This window comes from Ascaphus truei, chromosome 19 (genome assembly GCF_040206685.1).
Source record: "Ascaphus truei isolate aAscTru1 chromosome 19, aAscTru1.hap1, whole genome shotgun sequence".
Classification (NCBI taxonomy): Eukaryota; Metazoa; Chordata; class Amphibia; order Anura; family Ascaphidae; genus Ascaphus; species Ascaphus truei.
Genome location: NC_134501.1, coordinates 4,055,593 through 4,081,665, shown reverse-complemented (window position 1 = coordinate 4,081,665; position 26,073 = coordinate 4,055,593). Strand labels below are relative to the sequence as shown.

Below are 26,073 nucleotides of genomic sequence, written 5' to 3'. Positions count from 1 at the left end.
TTTATGAGAGTCGTGCAAGTTACTGCCAAGTGGAGTAGGTCAAGAGACATCTTCTGATCAGACCTGTCCAAAGAGATCAAAGATGAATGGCAGGTAATGGATACTCAATGACAAAGCAAATCTAAAGCAGAAATAAGGCTGCCAGAGTCTGCCAGTTACCCATTACCGGCTTGCCTAAGTAAAGCCGGCTGCCTGACATATTGGTCGACCACCTAAATCAGCCAAGCGACAGTGCTAAAATTGTGTATTATCATTGGAAATGGCTATTATTTCCTCAGTAACATTTCTGTTAGGGCTGTGTTTGCATAGGGACGGCGCAGCACAGGATCCCTGAGTCGGAAAGGAGCGGTTAGATTTTTGTGCAGGTGCACTCGCGACCATAATATAATACCAGCTTTTAGAAATGAATATGGAAATACAATTATTCCCCAATAGGAGCTTATATGTTCATCTCCAAATCTTCACCGCCTCCCTTCTTTGTCTCGAGGTATCCTGGCCAAAATGTTGTTAACATTTTGAATAGCAATTTTATTATATTCCGTCGTATGTGACGATCACTTTAATATCCGGAGCAGATTTACAGGTAGGCTTTTTAGTTCAGGAAATCCAAAATACCAAGTACAAATCAGCAATTGACACAAAGTAACACTGGCATTTCTCAGTACACCATAGCATTTACTTGTCAAGTGTGATGCCACTTAGATTTCAAATTAGATTTAGATTTCAAACTCCTAACTCAATGGTATGAGAACCTGTATGATGATAAAAAAAAGAAAAAAGTCAAACCTATTGGATGGTAAAATATTGAATGATGTCTACAGAGCCTTTACATAACAGCAAACACTGGTGTACAATACTATCATGTATATATAAAAAGTTTCGAAAATAGTTTCCCCCCTTTTTATTTTTGAGATTATAATTCCTGATTATACTACGTCACTGTGGGTGTATGTACATTTTTGAAAAAAAAGAATTTGATATGTTTTGAGTGTTTAAATTCTAACCTTTTTTGTGACCTTCTGTTAAAATGATAGCCATGGATACCTTGTACTAAATTATATTCCCTGTAACGAGCAGTAACTCTGAAAGGGAACAGAGGTTGCAATGAACAGTCAGTGGCGGTTTAAAAAGTTTAATGGATTTAAAACAATTCTCTGTAAAGTTTATTTTATTAGTAGCCTGTAACATGCAGATGTAGGAAGTCCCAGGAATGTGTGCAATAGCACTGTAGCCCCTCCCCCTTCTGTGTTAGCCCCACCTCTTTTTCTGGACGTGGATAATTTAGAAAGGCAGCTGCTGACGCGCTTTGTGTGTTCCGCGGCAACGCGCCAGCAATACATCTGTAATGTCTTAATACGTGCAATGTTTTCTCCGTGACGTTATTTGTCATTTTCTAACGTCTTACATTACTTGTTACTTTAAATTTCCGCGTTTTCCTCTTAATAATCCCCTGTTCGAGTACTTTAATAACAATACGTATTTTGGTGCTATACACTACATCAAGAAATCCTCATCCTCCTACCTTAAATTTGAGGGGGTTATTCATTAATCTGCGATAGTGCCAATCGGGGCACTATTGCACACAAACGCTTATTTAAGTCGCTGGGTGCTTTCCATGCAATCGGCACTATAGGAGTTCCGTGAATAGCCCCCGTATGCGGACTGCCAAAAATTGCAAGCTCATGTTGAGTCTGCATAGGATAAAAGAGGAAAGAATTAGCTGACAGCACTCCATGTACCGAGGCTGAAGTGGGCCAATTCAGACAAATTTTTGTCTATTTGAAACATATGGTGGAGATTTGTTGCGCTTTTTGCGGGACTTAGACAATAGCTTTATAAGGACCAATATTAACCCCTTCAGTGCCTTGAGGACATACACTGTACATGATGAAATGTGCCAGCCCAGAGACCCTTATGACGCTATACATCATCATCGTCATTTGTCATCTTGGTGGCTGGGAGCACCGACCGTGAACTACACTAACGGGTGCACCTTGCCTTTCACGAACCCGGAGGGGACCACGGGATCCATTCGTAGTCATGGGCTTGGCACCTGTGTCCATGCACATCACCTGTTGGGTACCATAACCCGGTGTCCACACACATCACCTGTCTGGGTACCTTAACCCAGTGTCCACGCACATCACCTGTCTGGGTACCATAACCCAGTGTCCACGCACATCACCTGTCTAGGTACCTTAACCCAGTGTCCACGCACATCACCTGTCTGGGTACCTTAACCCAGTGTCCACGCACATCACCTGTCTGGGTACTATAACCCAGTGTCCACGCACATCACCTGTCTGGGTACCATAACCCAGTGTCCACGCACATCACCTGTCTGGGTACCTTAACCCAGTGTCCACGCACATCACCTGTCTGGGTACTATAACCCAGTGTCCACGCACATCACCTGTCTGGGTACTATAACCCAGTGTCCACGCACATCACCTGTCTGGGTACCATAACCCAGTGTCCACGCACATCACCTGTCTGGGTACCTTAACCCAGTGTCCACGCACATCACCTGTCTGGGTACCATAACCCAGTGTCCACGCACATCACCTGTCTGGGTACCATAACCCAGTGTCCACGCACATCACCTGTCTGGGCACAATAACCCAGTGTCCACGCACATCACCTGTCTGGGTACCTTAACCCAGTGTCCACGCACATCACCTGTCTGGGTACCTTAACCCAGTGTCCACGCACATCACCTGTCTGGGTACAATAACCCAGTGTCCACGTTATCACCTGTCTGGGTACCTTAACCCAGTGTCCACGCACATCACCTGTCTGGGTACCATAACCCGGTGTCCACGCACATCACCTGTCTGGGTACCATAACCCAGTGTCCACGCACATCACCTGTTGGGTACAATAACCCAGTGTCCACGCACATCACCTGTCTGGGTACAATAACCCAGTGTCCACGCACATCACCTGTCTGGGTACCATAACCCAGTGTCCACGCACATCACCTGTCTGGGTTCTATAACCCAGTGTCCACGCACATCACCTGTCTGGGTACCATAACCCAGTGTCCACGCACATCACCTGTCTGGGTACCATAACCCAGTGTCCACGCACATCACCTGTCTGGGTACCATAACCCAGTGTCCACGCACATCACCTGTCTGGGTACCATAACCCAGTGTCCACGCACATCACCTGTCTGGGTACCTTAACCCAGTGTCCACGCACATCACCTGTCTGGGTACCTTAACCCGGTTTCCACGCACATCACCTGTCTGGGTACCTTAACCCAGTGTCCATGCACATCACCTGTCTGGGTACCATAACCCGGTTTCCACGCACATCACCTGTCTGGGTACCATAACCCGGTGTCCACGCACATCACCTGTCTGGGTACCATAACCCAGTGTCCACGCACATCACCTGTCTGGGTACCTTAACCCAGTGTCCACGCACATCACCTGTCTGGGTACCTTAACCCAGTGTCCACGCACATCACCTGTCTGGGTACCTTAACCCAGTGTCCACGCACATCACCTGTCTGGGTACCATAACCCGGTGTCCACGCACATCACCTGTCTGGGTACCATAACCCAGTGTCCACGCACATCACCTGTCTGGGTACCTTAACCCAGTGTCCACGCACATCACCTGTCTGGGTACCTTAACCCAGTGTCCACGCACATCACCTGTCTGGGTACCTTAACCCAGTGTCCACGCACATCACCTGTCTGGGTACCTTAACCCAGTGTCCACGCACATCACCTGTCTGGGTACCTTAACCCAGTGTCCACGCACATCACCTGTCTGGGTACCATAACCCAGTGTCCACGCACATCACCTGTCTGGGTACCATAACCCAGTGTCCACGCACATCACCTGTCTGGGTACCATAACCCAGTGTCCACGCACATCACCTGTCTGGGTACCATAACCCAGTGTCCACGCACATCACCTGTCTGGGTACCATAACCCAGTGTCCACGCACATCACCTGTCTGGGTACCTTAACCCAGTGTCCACGCACATCACCTGTCTGGGTACCTTAACCCAGTGTCCACGCACATCACCTGTCTGGGTACCATAACCCAGTGTCCACGCACATCACCTGTCTGGGTACAATAACCAGTGTCCACGCACATCACCTGTCTGGGTACCAAAACCCGGTGTCCACGCACATCACCTGTCTGGGTACCATAACCCAGTGTCCACGCACATCACCTGTCTGGGTACCATAACCCAGTGCCTCCATCTGGTACCATAACCCGGTGCCTCCATCTGAAATAACAAGAACATTATGCATCTCCATTTTTTTTAAACTAACACCATAATATAATAGCAATATTTCTGTCCAGCGTTCACCTGTAACATAGACATCCCTCTCGCCTCCATACATTGCCCTAAAATGGAAATATAACTTAAAGCTCACAGCTCTGAGAACCGTTTAATCCCCTGTATTTCTAATGAACGTCGGTGTTATCTGAGCCCAAGGCGTAGCTTAGTGGTAAGGTCGCTGCCTTTGATGCAGGTGAACCGAGTTTGCATCCCGATGTCAGTTCTCCTTGTGACCTTAAAGCAACAATACTACGTTCCCCTTTATTTTATTTGTTTCTTATTATTTATATATGAAAAGCATGTGACAATGTTTAATTCTACATTCTACGTGTTCCTAACAATGTTCACAACATTGGTGATGTGTGCGTTCGCTTTAGCGCACTTGTTACTTTCCGCATTGTGTCTTGCGTTAAGCAGCATCAGTGGGGGTGACGACGCCTGCTACATCTGTACATATCTATATATTGGTGCTGCGATTTAAAAAAGAATAATTCTTCAATGAAAATATCACAATTAGGGCTTCATCGACTAAACCGTTAGAGCATCGAATGAATGAGTCCCCCCGGGAAGGAAGACGTTTCCCCTCTCTGGAGGAGCACTGCAGGTGACTGTAGGTGTTTTTTAATAGGATTGAAGCAGGGGGTCTCCGGAGCTGAACCACGTGAATTTCAGCCCCGGGGACCCCCTGCTTCCCGGGATACTTCCCTTGGAAAGTGCTGCCCGTATCTACATGCAGATTAAAACTCCCACGTCACATGGACCAATAGGAAGGGATGATGTTGCGGCTTCCTATTGGCCTGCAGGACACGGGACTATTAACGCCATATTGTGACCCCAGCCAGGGCTCCTAACGGCAGAACCTACTGAGGTCATTATCTCTGGAAACAGAGGTCTCAGGAGCTGGAATTAACACGGCGCTCCCGGAGCAGAGACCCCCTGCTTCAAACTTTTTTTTTATATACACAAAAGTGTCATCTGGAGCAAAGGAAATGCATTAATTACATTCTGTAGTAACCCCCGCCCCCCATAAAGTAATATCATTTCCCTTGTTTTCCGATTCCTTTGATTATTGAAAAGTTTCACACTATTATGAGAGAGTTCTAGTTAATTTACAGCACAAACCAAAGTAACCGTATTTTGGAAGCCGCACAACTCAGTGGAAAATGTTCGTTCTCTGTTGTGGGCATGGCCATGCGGCATATTAATCAACTTTTAAATAACTGTTCACGCCATTAAAAAAAAAACTGCTTTTTTGCTAACGTTCAAAGCAAAAATCTTCCTGCCACCAGCTGTTGTCATTTTAATTCTTTCATGTAAAATAGTGAAATGCTTTCAGTAGAATTGTTCAGTAGTTCCAATCTATCAACAGATTACAATTTTGCTTAATTTTAATGTGGCTAACTTAAGACGGTTGTATAGTAAATTTATGCAACTGATCACAGTTATTAAATTACTGCATCTGCAAAAGAAGCAATCAAACCCCTTATTACAGTAGCTGTGAGTGAATGTTAAATGTCACGGAGTTACCAATGCACTGCAGGGAAGCGCGTTACAGTTAAAGATGCATAAAATATCAGCACTTTTTTTTAATGCTTGTGCATTCAACAAAGACTCCCATCATAATTAACAAGTATGGAAATAAATAATTTTTACAAACTACCTTGGAAACAGTTGTGCTACAGATTTTGTTGTTGTCAAAGTCTAGAGCTGTACAGCGATATTTAAGCCATTAGACACGTTTCATTCCAACTTGCATATGCAATAAAATATTTAAGGCTCACATACTGTAGAGATTGGGAAATTATATTATAAATCTGGATCTCACAGGTAAAAGGTAATTTATGATGATAAATTTAATTGTGCGTTTTATGGTTGTGAATTCCTATGTTTTTTTTTTGTTTTTTTTTATGCCAGTTTAGATATCGCAGTCGTAGGGTTTTTTTTTTCCCAAACATACTTCTCGTTTTTCTGCTGCACAAAATATCCAGTCACTTCCGTGTACTTTAGTAATGTATTACAGGTTAGATTTTTGTGCATATGTGCTAGGAAGGGATTGCTGGAATTTAGCTAATGCAATTTGCACAAAGCAAACATGAAATATCTATAAAAAAAAATTAAATAAAAAAAAATACAGGTAGTTGAAAATCTTTGCCTGATGAAGCTTCCAGGGCAGAGCGTGTAAGGTTAAGAAGTCTTAACGGACATGCAATCCGCAACATTGTGTGTTCCCAGTCTATTTCCATACGTTTATGTCAAACCAGAATGCACAAGGGAAGTTAGAAAAGAAAGATTGCATAGGAATCTCTTGATTACATGAAGTCCAGGTTGGCAAGTCTAGGATATTATCAGCTGTGGCTAAAATCTACTATATATTTTGGAAAGCTGCTTGTCCGTTCGTTAAGCATTTGGACGCCTCTGAAGATATCGTAACTACATTCTGCAGGAGGGTTCCTGAGATCAGGGAGCAGGTTTTTGTCTTTGTTTGGATACAATTCACAAATGACATCATCAATGACATAACTGATTACTTCACATGACATCACAAATGACAGGATCACATCCTACAACTCTCAAGCTACAACGCAATCCAATTTGCAACATTGGCAAATATACAGGAGCAGCCAAAGTTCTTCAAGAGTGCGAGACCATTGTTTGGGACAAGAGTACAATGTCCCACACACACAGCATTAGGCTGCGTCCACGCTGGCACTGAGCGCGCTAATGCTTGAGAGCGGTGACATTACCAACTCTCCGAGCATGAGCGCCGGGTGTCCTGCATAATTTCAAGCGCCAGCTGGGGTGTGTGGATCTGGGCTATTTCTGTGTGTAATGTCTGTGTGTGTATGTGTGTGTGTGTGTGTGTGGCTGTGTGCATTTACTGCAGCTGAGCGCGCTTCAAACTCAATTTTTTTTGTCTCCCCAAGCGCCGAGCTTGGGAGAGCGCACGTGCGCTGGCCGCGTGGGCATGAATGGGCTGATTCACTTTCACTGAAGAAAACGCGTCAAGCGCCAAGGGCGCTCAGCACTAGCGTGGATGCAGCCTTAGAGGCATCGAACTCTTCAGGACCTCAGAGGCAATGAAACTATTATGGGTGAAGTTGTTGTTTTAGCATGGGGATTTCACATTAATAAACTAGAACATTAAATTATTCATTTATAAATCTCAGTATTGTTTTGTTTCTTAGAATTCCCGAGTGACGCCGGATACTTTCAGTTACTAGTTCAGAATTGTTAGTAGGACTTTGTCTGATTACAATTTTTTCCGTTAAATATATGGGCAAACTCTTTGGATCTCATTTTAGGAAGATTAAGACTCTATTTGTGTGCGGAATACTATACATTAAGATCTCCGTCTTGTTATCGTCTCCTTGTTACAACTGATAAGAAAATGGGCATCTTAGGTGGGCCAAAGGTTTCTTCAGACTGATTACTCGCTGATCACACTGCTTTGATGTCTCATCTGGCATCAGAATGTTTAATGCTTAATCATTTGGGGTTGGGCACTAAACTTGTATTTTTTGATTGGACTAGAAGAAGGTACCTGGGGTGTACACAGTGCTATACAAGGAGTTGTTCCAACACAAGACGTTGCCATTTCAATCTAATTTGTGGTGTCCTGTAAAGGGACTACCCCAAAATCACAGGGGGATAATTGTTTATATTTAAGTTGCAAAAGAAATGGAAACCTGAATCTTTCAAATACCCATAAATGCTGTATTGCTATTGTCCGCAAATTCCCTACATGACAACTGCAGCTCAGAGGATGTTCTGATCCTTCTGCAATGGGGTATATTCTCCTGAAAGCCATCGCCCTAACATTTATTCTACATTTTTAATGCAAACATAGATTTTCATTTGTAAAAACAAACACCATTAAGAGTTGAATGCCTCACCGGCAGAAGTTGGAAGGCTGCCGAATAAACGCCATTCAATTACAGAACGTACATGATCATACCACAAACCGCATACTTCCCGGAGACGCAGAGATTGTTTCTCTTTTTTCCTTCTGAAGTTGAGACCTCACACTCAATTTAACGTAACCTAGAAAAACAAGGTGCCTATGATCCATCCCCCCGAGGACGTCCCATTCAGCTTAGCGTGAGCACTGACACTAAACGTGTTCATTTGAAATATTCATTCTTCACGACCAGTATGGTTTGATTTTGGTTCTGGAGGGACCTGTGACAGATTGCATGTCCCATTTAGCACTGGTTAAACATTGGGGCGATGCCCTTAGGGCTTGTGTGTGTCTGTACCGTATATATATATAATATAGTAATGTAGAGATATCTGTACCGTGTTAGCCCAGCTTAATAATCAAAAGTGAATAGACGATACTGTTCTGTGGCTAACGAAATGCTTTTATTTGTGCGAGCTTTTGAGATACACTGATCTCTTCTTCCGACGATGTTACAATGAATTAAGCAAACAAGGGTTTAACTTAAAAACAGTGCATCCTGGAATGTTATCTGTGACTGAAACCTATCCCTCCCCCCTGTGCCGTTTGCGATTTATGACTTGAGGTGTTAAATAGTCCCTGAATGTTAGTGATGTAGGAGTGTGTGTGTGTGTGTATGTGTGTGTGTGTGTGTGTGTGTGTGTGTATGTATGTAAATGTAAATGTATAAAGCACCCACAGTGTATACAGCGCTTTATAATATAGTAAAAATAGAAAAGGAGAGCAGAAGTCCACCATGCTTGTTTTTATGGAGTATATAAGTGTGTGTGTATTATGTATATATTAACATTTTCTGACCATCCCTCGTAGACCATGGTCCCCCGACCTCCGAGTCCCACGGTCACCGAGACATAACTTTGTTTCTCCACTAGGCAAGTATTGGCCACCGGATCAGCCTTGCCCCACCGTCCAATAGAAAGTTGTGACGCTATCAGGAGACTTCCTACTGGTGACTCCCTCAGCCATATGTGTAGTCACTTTGTGTCAAGCACCGGCACAAAGAACTATAAACATCTCCCGGTCCCCGGATATCGGGCGACCTCCAGATCAGTTCCGGTGAAAAAAACAAAATGGCGTGTTTGGGCAGTTGCCGCTTTAAATTAAATCCCCTTTTATAAAAGAAAGTGAAACTGTTTGTAAATAAAGAAGCTGTGCTTGAGCCTGTAAAATAAAAAGTACCATTACACCTAAAGGAGCAATCCGGACTACATTTGTTTTGTTATTTTACCTAACCCGTTTCCCTTTATAACAGTATAATTCACAATGGCTGCGGGATCAGGGCTCGCTCCCTGCAGGCAATAAAAAAGCCACAACTCCTTCGGAGACATGACAAAACCGGCGCAAAAAAATACAGATATCTCGGGAGCCGGGGTGTCCCCAGACCCACCGGTCAGCTCCAAGAGACGCCCAATTCAGGTCATTCTTGGGCAGCATCTTCGTACTGTCACTCTGGGGCTGAATATCTGTCCAACTGGTTAACAAATGATACGTGAATGTTGGATGGTTTGTCAGTTATATACCTTCCTTAAACAAGACATCAATGCACACAAGTTCTTTGGTATTCTTAATTTTCTGCTGTAATTAAGAGCAGAAATAATGAGTTCTTATTTAGGAATTAGTGTTGAGGAGCTACATTAAGCTACTCATTGATTAATTGGCTTGTTTTTCAAGCACATGCCAAATGATATTTTGATGGTTGAAATGCATCAATGAAGTGTCCTCGTGCATTAACAATTCTACAATGTTTTGTTATATAGCGCTAATAGTGTAGGCAGCGTTGTACATCGACGTTTGAAGGCACAATGAGTCCCTGCTCTGTAGAAGAGTGTTTTTCAACATAGGTTCCTAGTTTCCCGGACCTCCCTAAAGGGTTCACTCCTGTTTTCAGGTAATTATAAAATTGTACCAAATACAGAAGAATTTATAATGCATCTGATCTCAGACACGCTATTAGAGAGCGTTGGGGTTCCTTACAATGCATCTGATCTCATACGCGCTATTAGAGAGCGTTGGGGTTCCTTACAATGCATCTGATCTCAGACGCGCTATTAGAGAGGGTTGGGGTTCCTTACAATGCATCTGATCTCAGACGCGCTATTAGAGAGGGTTGGGGTTCCTTACAATGCATCTGATCTCAGAAACGCTATCAGAGAGGGTTGGGGTTCCTTACAATGCATCAGATCTCAGGCGTGCTATTAGAGAGAGTTGGGGTTCCGCAGAATTTCACAATATAATTGTAGGGTTCCTTAACTGAAAGAAAACCACTGCTGTACAGTTTACAATATCATGTTTGCAATCGACCGGAGGCAGAGGTCCTCCCAAGGTCACTGGGAGAGCGGACACTGGGATTCACAGCAGGTTGACCTGCTTCAGAGGCAGTGACATTATCACTGTGTTACTCCTTCAGCAAACATCGCTAAACATCTCGAGGTTAAGCTGAAAGAAAGAGTTAATTGTTGTCATTCAGGTCTGAGAAAAATGAGTGTCCTCCTCATGAGGACAGCAACCTAGTTTACTTTCCTTCTGTCAATCAAAGCAGATCATCTAAGACATTTCTCTAAGCCCTAAGACAATATTTGAGCTGAGGTCTTTTGAAGGTTTTCGTAAAACAAATATACATGCCTTGCATATGTCAGCCGTTTGGAGGTTAACCAGTCTTAAATAGTTTTGCTGAGGCTACAACATGGGAACCTTGTTTCTTATTTGCCATTATATTTGCTGGGTGGAGGGGCAAATCATTTAGAGACACTCCAAACTGCATGGTGGGATTGATGATAAATCCGAGGTTTTGGCAGGAATGCTCTAAGAATTGGAAGTGGCTTAAAGTAACTAGTCTCCGTCCCATACTCTTAAGACACCTTTAGTCTCATCAGTAATAAATAAATGGGCTATATTCCCAGAGCCAGGGGTCCTCAAGATCTCTCCCCACCCACCCCACCCGCAACAGGTCAGGTGCTCTGGATATCCCTTCTTCAGCACAGGTGGCTCAGTCAATGACTGAGTCACTGATTGAGCCACCTGTGCTGCAGCTATCCTTAAAGCCTGACCTCTTGGGGGGGGGGTCTTGAGAACGGAAGGTGAGACCCCCTGCCCTAGGCTGTTCTAAGCCGTAAGACACTTTAGGGCATATTTATGGTTCTGATCCACAAACCTTCATTAAGTCACTTAGCATGGCATTAACCTAACGTCACGATAACCCGAACTGCGTATTTTCTCAGAACAATAACATAACGCTGAGCATCGCATTAACTATAACGGCCATGAGTGATAATGACACGCTAACGGTTTGGACACGAGGTGTTTTCATAACATTGCATACACACAATTGTCCAATAAAGCAGGCGATCTTTTTTGCTCATTTGTTTTCTTATTAACATAGGGTTGAAGTAGGGGTTCTCTGGAGCTGAACCCCACTAATTTCAGCCCCAGGAACCCCCTGCTACCGAAGATACTTACCTCCACAGGGAGGTGCCGGTACCCGCTCGGCTAGCAGGGCTCACGTAATGGCCGCTTTTCGAAGCTCTTGCGTGCTAATAGGAAGCCGTGATGTCATCCGGTGCAGCTTCCTATTGGCCCACGTGACCGGGGGCTTTCAAATTTACCGAGATACCGGCACCCCCTTCAGACTTGGCTGTCTCGGGAAGCAGGGGGTCCCCAGACATGAAATGAATGGGGTTCAAGTTGAGACCCCCTGCCTCAAACCTATGTTATTAAAAATATATATATATTTAAAAGTGCATACATTTTTTAAGGTTAATGCGAGAAACTAATGTTACGTCAGTTAGGTCATCCGTAAACATAGCGTTACTTGAAATTATACCCAAAGTACTGCTTTTATGTGGTTTGAATGCATGTAAGGGCACAGTGGCACGTTATTTTAATGAAGATAGCGGTATTTTTCCGCTCCTTTCCTTCTTGAGCTAAAGATCTGTAACAGGGTCTGGGAGTCGGACTGGAGTAACCCGAAGATATACTTAACGTCACGTTACTGGAGGAATAGGCTTCGGTATGCTACAATAATGGGCTTACCCTACACTAATGTACTTCGGCCGCTGTTCCTGCAAATAATTAGCTCTGACTCGGGAAACACAAAGTCTGTCCCTGTTTTAGGCAACAGCCTGTAATGAGTCCGGATGTAACGGCGCTTAGTGGAGCTGGGCCTAAGTCGGGAAAGTCGATCTTCCTTTTTAAATCATGTGACAAGTAATAAACCAATCGGATCCAATGAGCATCTAATAAAGTTGCCATTAGCAATTGTATCACCAGCAATAAACTTGTTGACGGCCATAATTAGTGCGGTCACTGATTAGCAACAATTACAAATTAGCAAGATTTACTTATAATATGGAGAGGCTGTGTGATTAAAAAAGCACTGTTTTTTTTGAGGTGGGAAATACTCATTGAAAATGAAGGTTAATCCATGCAACATTTCAATTGATTTGGTACCAAAGATTAGAATACAATTTGCATTTATCCCAGCGTTTTGCAGGGGTCTCCTTTGCTTAACTCCATGCGCTGCGCAGAAGTTAAATAATAATTATCCCCTCAGTGATTTTCTTTTAAACGCTAAAATCTTTTTCAGAACATTAGCGTTCTCGTATTTAAATAACCCAGGATGCAGGTATTGTTTCTGCGAAATGAAGGGTTTCTAACAAGAATTCACACTGGTTCTGAAAAGTCTTCCAATAAAAGCATTAACGGGTTTGCTTCTGACATGTGTTTAATGTAAATACGCTGTCACACGCCCTTCAAGCGATTGACATGAGCAGATGATTAGCAGTTTTCTCAATAGTGTTTTATTTTGTATAATCCCATATTTTGACAGAACTCCGGTGCCTTTTTATTGCCTGCGCTCTGCAATCTGCAATAGTTTTTTTTTTTTTTAAATCTCTTGACAACATTTACTTTGTCATTAGAAATCTTGTAAGTGGACATTTACCATGTTTGGTTCTGTATGTCTGGTCCAGTGTTGAAGGAGCAATCCAAACCAGGGTTGTTTTTTTTTTCTTCTCATTTTTTTAATCCAGGTTGGAAGCAGGGGGCTGGAGCTGAACCCTGTTCTTTTCAGCTCTGGGGACCCCCTGCTTCCAGAGAGAATTATCTCTCTGTAGGGGGAACCGGTATCTCCTGCAGATTAAAGCCCCCCGGTCACATGGGCCAATAGGAAGCGCACTGGGTGACGTCACGGCTTCCTATTGGCCCGCAGGGCGCGGGAGCTTTGAAAAGCGGAGCCCTGGAGTGGCTACCGGCACCTCCTACGGAGGTAAGTATCTCCGGAAGGAGGGGGTCCACGGAGCTGAAATTAACGGGGTTCAGATTCGGAGACCCCCTGCTTCAATCCTGTATTAAAAAATGTACGTGACAAAAAACAGCTTAAAGTTGGAAAAACACATATTCCTTTACAGAAACGTAACTTTGAGTTTCCATAACTGATTAACCCTATTAATTCCCTTGGGGGTACTCATAAGCATTGGAGATGCACCTTCTACTGTATAGAACCATTTAGGAAAAGGGACATGATAAGGCAGAGATAGAAATTTAAACTTCAGGTTACAATATTTCCCAATAAACACCGGATTCGTTTTCAAATTAATGTAAAATAGAAAAGTTAACTTACCTGATTCTTTCTTAAAAAGGCACTAATTGCCAAGCTTTAAAAACTGACCTGTTGGGTGTGAGGGGGGGTGGGGGGGTAGAAGGCGCTTGAGGACTGGAGTTGATCACCATTGGTAGACTCCGCAGTGGTTTTCCAACCTTTTTTTGGTGAAGGAACCCTATGTGAAATTTTGGGGCGACCCCAACCCTCTCTAATAGCATATCTGAGATCAGATGCATTGTAAGGAACCCCAACCCTCTCTAATAGCGCGTCTAAGATCAGATGCATTGTAAGGAACCCCAACCCTCTCTAATAGCGCGTCTGAGATCAGATGCATTGTAAGGAACCCCAACCCTCTCTAATAGCGCATCTGAGATCAGATGCATTGTAAGGAACCCCAACCCTCTCTAATAGCGCGTCTGAGATCAGATGCATTGTAAATTCTTCTGCATTTGGTACAATTTCCAAATGACCTGAAAATTACAGTAAACCCTTTATGGATGCCCGGGGAACCCAAGGGTTCCTAGGAATCAATGTTGAAAAATACTGGGGTAGAGCAAGAAACTAACAAAATGGCAGATACATTGATATAAAAAGAAACATTTACAGGGGGCAAGAGAAATGTAAAGATGGGAGGGGCTTAGGAAGGGGACAGTTTCACAGAGTTGAAGCAGCAAATCCTATCTATCCCCCTTTTTTTGTTATTACAGATTTCTAACCAGGGAGTTAGTTCCTCCAGAGCTAAAGGAAACTGCTGTTAGCTCCGGGGACCCCAGAGAGACTTACCGGTTTAGTTCCAGGTGTTTTCCTCCTCTTTGGTAATCAAAACGGTCACCAGATGTCTCGTGTGACATGGAAATAGGAGTCAGGGTGATGACGTACCAGCTTCGTATTGGACGACCGTTTAAATGTCCATTCAGTACACTGGACCCCGGAGCTACAAATAGTGAGGGTGGACTATGGAGGACCACACGTGTGGTCTTCTGCAGTATTAAAAAGTAGCGAGATTGCTGTTTTACTGGGGCAGGGATTTTATCTATGGTGTTCAGTGTCAAGAGGGGCCAGTAGGATTCATACAGAGCAACAAATGGAATTACAGGTATGTGTTCCATATGTTAAACTAGGTAATCAACGCATTAAAATAATTTCAAAGGTATATATTAAAATACATATTTTCAAATCATGTTCCGTATATACCTCTGCTATCTCTACAGATCATATGATCATTATCCACTCAAACTGATGTTCAGCCATACGGTGGGTGTCCATAAATCTTATTATCGGGGTGGAGCAACGGAGATCGACAGTCAGCGCCTCCCTCCTCTCATTCATTGACCTATCATTGACTTTAGTTCACTCTTCCGTAAATTAGACTGTATCTTTAATACATTCTCTAATGCAGTCCGCTTCCTTTGGTAGTGCACGAGATGTTAGCGATAACAGTAATATAAGGTGGGATGAAATGACTGCCATGTATTTTGTGGGGTCTGTTAATGTATCATCCACTTTACACCCCCTTACTTCTGAGCTCCAGGAACCCTGTTGGGTAAAAGAACAAAAAATATTAGAGATTGTATAAAATGTTCTCCCCCCCTCCCCCCACTCCCCCCGAGAGAAATGGAAAACAGGCCTAGTTTTACCTTCCAGCGTTATCTTACAATATGTCCTTATGCACATTGCTGCAAGTACTGTATTCACACGCTACAACAATCATGTATTTTTCTGATGTCATTTTTGTTCTTAAATACTTCAATAATTGGCTGTAAACCCCATCGATTCATAAGCTATCATTACTACATATGTTACATTAATAGTCAATATAATAAAACTTCGCCTTTATTGAAGCGTGCCTGGTTTCTACATCAGCTCTCTAATCTATCTCAATAGATTTCTAGGGTACAGCTTGTATAGATTTGGTCAGTGACAAGGGTTAGACTAGTCTTGTAGAACATTTACTTGTAGCCGTGAAAAGCCCACATTCATCAGAGGATTAAGTCGATCAGATTGTGCCAGGATCAATGGAAGGCCTGTGTGATCCCTCTTAGACTGTAATGTGTTCACCTTCTTTGCAGAGAATCCACCTACCAGCACATTTCTCCCTCTTAGAGCCATTTATCTTAGAATGTCAAATTGCAATAATTAACCATTATTGATCTTAAATTCAATTAACTTCATTAACACAGGTCATGATGAGGGTTCTTGTAAGGGAAAGTCTGACGAGTGTCTTTTCTTTTGTGACACTGATTTCGCGTGTTTGGGCCACAGAAGGGTTCATACAATAGGAATATATGGAACACATGGCTACATTTAGATATTGACTATGGCTAGACTATTTGGGGCATTATTTATGCTTTATACCAGGGCTCCTCACCTACTTGTACAAGGGGGCCAGGTCAGAAAACATTTAGGTCAAGGACCATAAGCTTATTGCAGTGCCGTATTGGACACATTAAAGACTTGGAAATTATTATATTTCAGCATTTTGCAAACATTATTACATCTGACACACACACCCTTACCTTACAAGTGACTTTCTGTGTACCTAAGCAACTATGCTGAAATGAGCAGAGTCTGATTCCGCATCAAGGCCCCTCGCTGGGCGCCAGTTTCAGATCCTGCGTTACGGTGTATTTACATTGAGGTCTGCTGTCTGCACCGTTAACTTCTTATCTGCCAGAGGAGTCTTGAGTAAAGATCTTCTTCATTCTTAACATTGTTTTTGATTAATCTGTTTTCAACCCTAAATATCTGCAAATTATGAAAGCATAGGGGAACAACTCAGCCTACAGAGATTACTTTGGAAGCGTTGAAATGTGTTTCATTGATAGGAATTTATCGATATTGTGTTTTGTTTTATAAAACTTTCATTTGAAATGTGATCTGTAATCTTTGATCTGTGAGTGTTGGAACAATATCTGGTGATCAGTTATTATGTTAATTTTAAGATGGCTGTGACTTCGGTAAAGACGGTTCAGACATTTCAACTACCTTATCATCATCATCATCATCATCATTATAAACCTCAAATACCCAATTGTCTAAATCAGGGGTGCGCAAACTGGGGGGTGCGCCCCCCACGGGGGCACAGGATTGTTTTTTGGGGGGCGCGGTGGTTGCAGAGGCCCTGCGCTCTTCCCCGAGGCATTTAAATGAAATGCCGGGGCATCGCGCGAGGCCTCTGCAACCTCAACTTTACCGGGATTCAGCCAGCTTCTGGACACGTCTCCATGGTAACGTGCGTCAAATGACGTTGGTTCAAAAGAAAGGATGGGGGGCGCGAGCTGGCCGGCAGGGGGCGCAGAGCAGAAACGTTGCACACTCCTGGTCTAAATAATGATTTGTTAATACTACAGCTTTATACTAGTTTTTTGTATCCCTGTAAATAGTGGGATTAGACCAGGGGGGAGCAACGCCAGTCCTTAAGGGCCACCAACAGGTCAGGTTTTCAGGATATCCCTGCTTCAGCACAGGTCGCTCAATCATTATGACTGAGCCACTGACTGAGCCCCCTGTGCTGAAGCAGGGATATCCTGAAAAGCTGACCTTTTGCTGGCCCTTGAGGACTGGAGTTGCCCAGCCCTGGAGTAGACACTGAGTCCCCTCTGGATGCAACGGAATTAAATAAAAATACCATCCACCTATACATTTGTGCATTGTAGCAGCCAAGATGCATTGCAGTTATTGTGTACATTCACAGATACTGCAGGTTATGCCAATGAGATTATATATTTAACCGTTCCAAGCGGATTGTAAAGACGTGTTCGTTTCTGAAACCACTGTATCCGTTTATAGAACGTGAAGCCGAAGAGAAATACTTGTGGGTGGGAATCAATTTGTGCTGTAATAGCCCATATTGAAAGTGTTATGAGACACCAAGGAATGCCGAGCGTTCGTCTTTAATCACAAAGGAGAATCACCCAGGAAGTGCCTATTATTCCAGCCCCAGTGCAATCCCTGCCGCGCAGTTACAAGCATCTGATCTATTTCTCCTGCGCTGAGCCCTTTCCAGGGTGCATGGCGTTTCTAGGTTGGGATTTTAAAACGGTACGGTATTGTTGACAAATGTGGTCATCTCGTATTAACATTGAATTCTTTATAGTAACACTGGGGTTATGTGCATCATATAGTGCCTCAGCGTGCAAAGCAGAAGATCAAAGTAAATACAGGGATCCAAGCGCATATTAACCATTTCTGTGCCAGGGGGCCTAAAGCTTCTATGTAGGCAGGTTGTATGATACAACGTTACAGACCAAAGCCGTATAGTGTACTGCACGCTAGGACGTCTCTCTATCAAGGCAATTTGGGCGCAAAACCGAGGCCTACCGGATGTATTCAATGATTTTGCCCAGTATAACCCAGCGTGCACCTTGGGGAGAGTCAGTAGGAGGAGTTGGGGGGGAGTTACATTGTGCGCAGATTATAATGAGATGTATCACATTCTGCGTCTCTGCCCCAGCTTGCACCTTGGGGAGAGTCAGTAGGAGGAGTTGGGGGGGAATTACATGGGGCATACATTATAATGAGATGTATCACATTCTGCATCTCTGTCCCAGTGTGCACCTTGGGGAGAGTCAGTAGGAGGAGTTGGGGGGAGTTACATGGGGCACAGATTATAATGAGATATATCACATTCTGCGTCTCTGTCCCAGCTTGCACCTTGGGGAGAGTCAGTAGGAGGAGTTGGGGGAGTTACATGGTGCACAGATTATAATGAGATGTATCACATTCTGCGTCTCTGCCCCAGCTTGCACCTTGGGGAGAGTCAGTAGGGGGAGTTGGGGAGGAGTTACATGGGGCACAGATTATAATGAGATATATCACATTCTGCGTCTCTGTCCCAGCTTGCACCTTGGGGAGAGTCAGTAGGAGGAGTTGGGGGAGTTACATGGTGCACATATTATAATGAGATGTATCACATTCTGCGTCTCTGTCCCAGCTTGCACCTTGGGGAGAGTCAGTAGGGGAAGTTGGGGAGGAGTTACATGGGGCACAGATTATAATGAGATATATCACATTCTGCGTCTCTGTCCCAGCTTGCACCTTGGGGAGAGTCAGTAGGAGGAGTTGGGGGAGTTACATGGTGCACATATTATAATGAGATGTATCACATTCTGCGTCTCTGCCCCAGCTTGCACCTTGGGGAGAGTCAGTAGGAGGAGTTGGGGGGAGTTACAAGGAGCACACATTATAATGAGATGTATCTCATTCTGCATTTCTTGTGTGTCATTCTTGTTCCCTGTTATTTGCCTCCATACTAAGGTACATACTAAGGGTTCTGGGGTGCAGGGCCTGTGCTGTCCCTAGTACATCCTATGGGCAGTCTAAATGTTAAATGAATAGAGAAAATAAATTATTAAAAAATTATTAAAAAAAAAAAAGGTTACATGTGCGTTAATGTAAATAAATTGATATTCTATACTGGTATATGCATTTTATTTTCTTCTGATGAAAACTACCTTTTAGTTAAACTTTAGTTTAAATCAGACAGTTGTCACTGTCTTATTAGAAGCTCCAACATCGCAAGTTGCTTCCAAAAGTCTCTTTTGGGTGCATGTGTAAAGCTTGTACTGAGTAAATATTGACAAAGTAGTCTAAAGAGCAAACACTTTGACATTTGTAAGGTCCATTGGTAGGCTGTATATATTTATACAGCTAGTATTAGCACAGCATACCAATTTATTAGTTAAACCTGTTCCTGACATCCTGCATGGGAAGAATCGTTCCCTTTAACCTCATTAGAGCCAGCCCATTGGGCACACACAGGGTTAATAGAAATTAATTTGCTATAGTGCATCTACAGGAACTGTACCTGGACCACTTAAATAAAATGAAAAAAGTTATTATAGGCTTTTAAGCCATTTTATTTTTCACACTCAGACACCTCCAAAATCTAAATCATTTCTTCATTTATTGTAATTGATGTAAATTTCTTCCATTGTAGAAATGATATTGATAGTTCTGTATTTTATGTTTATTAAAAGGTCGGGCATCAGAAATGTAATGATTAAAAAAATGTGTGCTTAATTTAAATTGTGAATCTGTCTGTCAAGAAATGCATTAGGGGTGGAAGAAGCATAAGACATATTAATTGACAGACAGGAACTGCTGTCTCTGAGGTTGATACAAGTAATTTATTACTTTAGAAATGAATGCCACCTCCAGAATGTGCTTCATTAATTTCAAATTTAGTTTTAATTTCAAGCTGTTGCCCCTTGAGAAGAATAAGGTGGCAAATTATGTTTGAAGATCTTTTTTTTCTTCTTTTTCTGGGAAGAAACACTACAGTTTAACTATTTTATATTAGACGTAAATATGCTGCTGTTGGGAAAAGATTTGAACAGCTGTTGGGAGACGTCTCATTGAGGTCACAATGACTAACGCCTACTTCTTTATTTTCGTAGCATACGTCTCGGATGAATTGAAGGCAGCTGCACTTGTGGATGAAGATGTGGAGGCAGAAGATGGCATGATTGATGGAGAACCTTCGGCAAAGTACGCATGTCCTGAAAAAGAATTCACAAAGAACTCTCCGAGCTACCACAACTCCCCGGCCGCTGAATTTTCAAGCCATGAAATGGACAGTGATTCTCACAACAGTGAAACCAGCGACCGCTTGGCCGATTTTGAAAGTAGCTCCATCAAAAACGAGGAGGAGAGCAAGGAAGCCTTGGTTCCTCTTGAAGATACCAATGTCTCCGACAGCTTAGAACAGATGAAAGCTGTGTACAATAACTTTCTTTCCAACTCCTACTGGTCAAACCTCAGTTTAAGTCTTCATCAGTCAACTACAGAAAAACACAATGCCAGTAGTAGTAGCAGCAGCAGCAGCAGCAGCAGCTGTGGGAGTGGGAATTTCGACTGGCATCAGACTGCTATGGCTAAAACACTACAACAAGTTTCTCAGAGCCGGGTTCTACCTGAGCCAAGCCTTTTTAGCACTGTCCAGTTGTACAGACAGAGCAGTAAATTATATGGCTCTATTTTTACAGGTGCCAGTAAATTTCGTTGTAAAGACTGTAGTGCTGCTTATGATACATTAGTAGAGTTAACCGTACACATGAATGAAACCGGACATTACAGAGATGATAACCATGAAACCGGTAACAATAACCCTAGAAGGTGGTCTAAACCCCGTAAACGGTCCTTACTTGAAATGGAAGGAAAAGAAGATGCTCAGAAAGTATTGAAGTGCATGTATTGTGGTCATTCATTTGAATCTCTTCAGGACCTAAGCGTTCACATGATTAAAACGAAACACTACCAAAAAGTGCCTCTCAAAGAACCTGTTACACCTGTAGCAGCAAAAATTGTCCATGCGTCTAGAAAAAAACTGTCTTTAGAACTTGAACTTCCAAGTTCTCCCGATTCTACAGGCGGGACACCAAAAGCAACAATTTCAGATGCAAATGATGTGCTGCATAAGAATTCCAACCCATATATCACACCAAATAATCGGTATGGGCATCAGAATGGTGCCAGCTATGCCTGGCATTTTGAAGCAAGGAAATCCCAGATACTCAAGTGCATGGAATGTGGAAGCTCTCATGATACATTGCAGGAACTCACTGCCCATATGATGGTCACAGGTCATTTTATAAAAGTGACAAATTCAGCACTGAAGAAAGGGAAACCTATTGTTGAAGCTCCAGTGACACCAACGTGTCTACTAGATGAAAAGATACAGTCTGTGCCACTAGCCGCCACCACGTTTACCCCTCCTGCCAATAACAGTGCGTGTATCTCACCCAAACTGAGCGTTGAAATAAAAAAAGAAGTTGATAAAGACAGGGGAATCCCAGATGATAAAATCAAAGATAAAGAAAAGTCCAACAACGAAGACGAGGAAAAGTTTGAAGTCTCCTCCAAATACCATTACCTAACTGAAAATGATTTGGAAGAAAGCCCCAAGGGGGGGTTGGATATCCTCAAATCTTTAGAAAATACAGTTGCGTCTGCCATCAATAAAGCTCAGAATGGCACCCCCAGCTGGGGAGGCTACACTAGCATTCACGCTGCCTACCAACTTCCTAACATGATGAAGTTATCATTAGGTTCCTCAGGGAAAAGTACAACTTTGAAACCAATGTATGGAAGCAGTGAGGTTCTGTCACCAACCAAAAATCAGCCTCTGGTGTCACCGGCAAGCAGTCAGACCTCCCCCGTGGCCAAAAGTAACTTCCACGCAATGGAAGAATTAGTAAAGAAAGTCAGCAAGAAAGTAGCTAAGGTAGAAGAAAGAATGAAAGAACCGGAAGGGAAGTTTTCCCCGATTAAACGTGCAACACCATCTCCCAGTGGCAGTGAAGTCAGTGAATCACTAAAAGCAGATGCTTCTGGTGAAGGGGGGTTTAAAAGCCAGCAAAACAGCCCAGTTCCACCAAAAGACAATTGTAAAGGAAGCCCAGTTTTAGAACCTGTGGAAAATGGTAAAGAACATGTGAAGTCAATTATAAGCAGCTTAAGTAGCAGCACTGCTATAATAACTGACCATCCTCCTGAACAACCATTTGTCAATCCATTAAGCGCACTGCAGTCTGTTATGAATATTCATCTTGGAAAGGCAGCTAAGCCATCTCTACCTGCACTGGATCCCATGAGCATGCTTTTTAAAATGAGCAATAGTTTGGCAGAAAAGGCTGCTGTGGCTACCCCTATGCAGGCCAAAAAATCCGACCACTTAGACCGTTATTTTTATCATGTCAACAATGACCAGCCCATAGATTTGACGAAAGGGAAGAATGACAAAAACTGCTCTTTGGCTTCAGCGCTTTTGTCATCCACATCGACATCTTCTGCATCCTCTTCATCTACAGTGACAACGGCAAAGACATCTGCAGTCGTGTCATTTATGTCAAACTCACCGCTACGCGAGAATGCCTTGTCAGATATATCTGATATGCTGAAGAACCTGACAGAAAGCCACACATCAAAATCTTCTACGCCTACCAGTATATCAGAAAAATCTGACATTGATGGTACCACAATAGAAGAACCAGAGGAAAACACACCAGCTCAGAAAAGAAAGGGGCGTCAGTCTAACTGGAACCCACAACACTTGCTCATACTTCAGGCCCAGTTTGCAGCCAGCCTGAGGCAGACCTCCGAGGGTAAATATGTGATGTCGGACTTGAGTCCTCAAGAGAGAATGCACATTTCAAGGTTTACAGGACTCTCAATGACCACAATTAGCCACTGGCTAGCCAATGTGAAATACCAGCTACGAAGGACAGGTGGGACAAAGTTCCTTAAAAATTTGGACACTGGACATCCTGTGTTCTTTTGTAATGACTGTGCATCACAGATCAGGACTCCCTCTACCTATATCAGCCATCTTGAATCACATCTAGGTTTTAGGATAAGGGATTTGTCCAAACTATCCAACGAACAGATAAAAAATCAACTAGCACAAAAGAAATCCCCATCCGAAAAAATGGTGGCATCCTCCTCTCCCGAAGAAGAGATTGGGACATCGTACCAGTGTAAACTTTGCAATCGGACATTTGCTAGCAAACACGCTGTTAAACTTCACCTAAGTAAAACACACGGGAAATCCCCAGAAGACCACCTCTTGTATGTTTCAGAGCTAGAGAAGCAGTAGTATTTGCTTTTTTATTAAAATAACTGTCATTTGCTTTGAGGAAAACTGTCAAAAAAAAAAGAAAAGCCTTAAAGCTGCTGTTTAGTTATTGGCACATGTTCCTATTTTATCTCCGGAAGATATCACTCGGGGCTGAACTGTTTTGTAAAATTGTACAGTGTTAAATAGAGGTGCATATTCAGCTGTTGTTACTGGTAAAATATGAAGGTTAAAATGCAGTGCTAAGTGTTTGGAACTTGTGTAAATTGGCATAGCTGTGTGCATTCTCTGATGCGCCGGGCTGCATGTATTAACAGACCAGTTTAATTAAGCATTTATAACTAAATCTGGTACACTTTTTTTCCATTTGACCTAAGTGTGCTAGTATTTTTCAGCCTTTAATCTTTAGCCCTCTGAGTACTTTGGAGCACTTTTCTGTTAATTGGGTAAAGGTTATTTTTTTGTTTTTTTGTTTTGTTTTTTTAATGACCGGCTCAGTTCCAGTTCATAATACAAACCTCTGCATATGCAGGGGTTGTATTCTCATTTTAAAGAATTGGTGTATATAATGTACAGAATTGCATTATGGAAATTGTGGTTGATGTTAATGGAATTTTTTTCCCTTCAGCATTTTTACTAGTGTTTTAAGTACCAGATGCAGACGCCCCTTACATAAGCTGTGCCTATGTATAGTGTAAATTTCTTCCTTTTTTAACCTCTTCGGTGCCAGAAAGGACATGCCAGGATCCTCTGGCAGTGAACAGGTTAAGTCTTATTTTTTCTACATCCAAGCATTGTAAATTATTCAAAGGATACAACAAATAGTCTTTATAAAATATTCAAAAACTATTATTCTAAAACAAAACTATAATTGTTTTACTATACATCTATATTGTTAGAAGTTCATGTTTAAATTATACATATTTATTAGCAATATAATATCATTTGTTCCAAACAATAAGTCTGACAGAAGCCACGGGGCTGCATCCCTGGCTTAACTCATAACGGTTTTGCACAATTTGACTTTACAAAAAGGTATTTATTAGGGTAAAACAAAGATTTTCACACCAGTCTCCGTGCTCAAAGGGTCAAAACTATTTGGAGAAAGACTTGTACTGTATTTCCCAAGCATTGCTAATCGTTTAAAGAAATGTTTGTACTATAATACTTTGCTTAAACATTAAGAGGCATTCTGTAATATATAACCTCTTTTACTTATTTATAAGCACCCTGGGTTGTTATTCCATATTGTAGAATGCCTTTTTATTTCATTTGGTAACTTTCTGTTATGTACTGTCTAATTATTCTCCCAAGGTTCCATATTGCAGCTATGATATCTTAAGGCATATAAAAGGTAACCGTGGTTACCAGCACACTAAGTGATTCTGTTTGTCTCCATTTTTTGGCAGTTAATTTGCAGAAGTGACTGACAGCTGACACCATACGAGATTCTGTGTATAAAATATTGGCATGTAAACAGCACAGACATTGTAATGCACTCTGTGTCCTGTTTTGTTGTTGACAATGAAGCACCATTATATGACTCTTCATATAACCTTTTTTTCTACAGCAGCATTAAAATGGTCTTTTTTGCTATAATTCCGTGTTGCCTTCACAATTATGTCTGCAATGTGCTCCAGCTAACGAGCACATAAAAATTAAATTGTGTGCGGTGTGTTTATGACGGGAGCTGGAGTAGGTATCTTTATCTGCCAGGTGCTGCAAGCAGTCAAAAACGGTGTGTTAATCACGAGAGTTTTACTGAACTTTACAATTCAAAGTACATGGTATTTAAAAGGTATATTAGCAGAACTTTCAGTGTAAACATAAATGTGTTCCATACCGATTCAGCAAAAGTCTGGTTAGGCCGACACCGTACACTGTACATCTGTGAGAAAGGTCCCTGCACCATCGGATGCTAATTTAAAAGCCGGTTCTCTTTGGGAATACTGCGTGACATCTGTAACGAGTGCGCAGAACACAGCATGTAATGCCGCGGGAGGGCGGGAATAAAAACACCTGGATGGTGCCTGAAAAACGTGCGTGGGTCAAATGCAAATCAAGTGAATAATCTCACGGCCGAAGCGGAACATCTCCGTGAAACGGTCACAGTAACAATGTATTTGTTTAATATAATAGGACATTAAATCTACACCAGCGGTGGCCCACTGCAGTCCTCAAGGGCCACCAACAGGTCAGGTTTTCAGGATATATCTGCTTCAGCAGAGGTAGCACAATCAGTGACTCAGTCAACAACTGAGCCAACTGTGCTGAAGCAGGGATATCCTGGAAACCTGACCTGTCGGTGGCCCTTGAGGACTGGAGTAGCCCACCCGGCTCTGCACCATCTCATGTCTGTGGAACGACACTAAACCCACAATCTGCGTACCGCATGTTTTAACCCTTTGCTGGGAGTGCAGCTATTTTGCAAATCTTTAATCCGACAAAACCATAATGATTATTTGTAAGTATAACCCGTTCAAATGTTAGGATAACGCTATAAATCTGAGGATTTGTAATGTGTGATAAAACCTTTTTCTATTTCATGTTATTTTAAGATTCCCCTTCACTAACGACATGCCCTTTGTTCTATTTAAGATACTACATATAACATGCAGATTAACAAAAACAC

General features: G+C 42.6%; 1 protein-coding gene across 3 annotated transcripts in view; it reads left to right on the top strand.

The window, feature by feature from the left end:
• TSHZ3 (teashirt zinc finger homeobox 3) overlaps positions 1-25,040 on the top strand; it is an 83,124-nt gene extending 58,084 nt beyond the window's left edge. For all 3 annotated transcript variants that reach the window (XM_075576326.1, XM_075576325.1, XM_075576327.1), the window contains one exon: positions 20,266-25,040. In XM_075576326.1, coding sequence (XP_075432441.1) covers positions 20,266-23,462 — 3,197 coding nt within the window. In that variant the 3' untranslated portion in view covers positions 23,463-25,040. The remainder of the gene's footprint in view (positions 1-20,265) is intronic.
• The last annotated feature ends 1,033 nt before the right edge of the window (positions 25,041-26,073 follow it).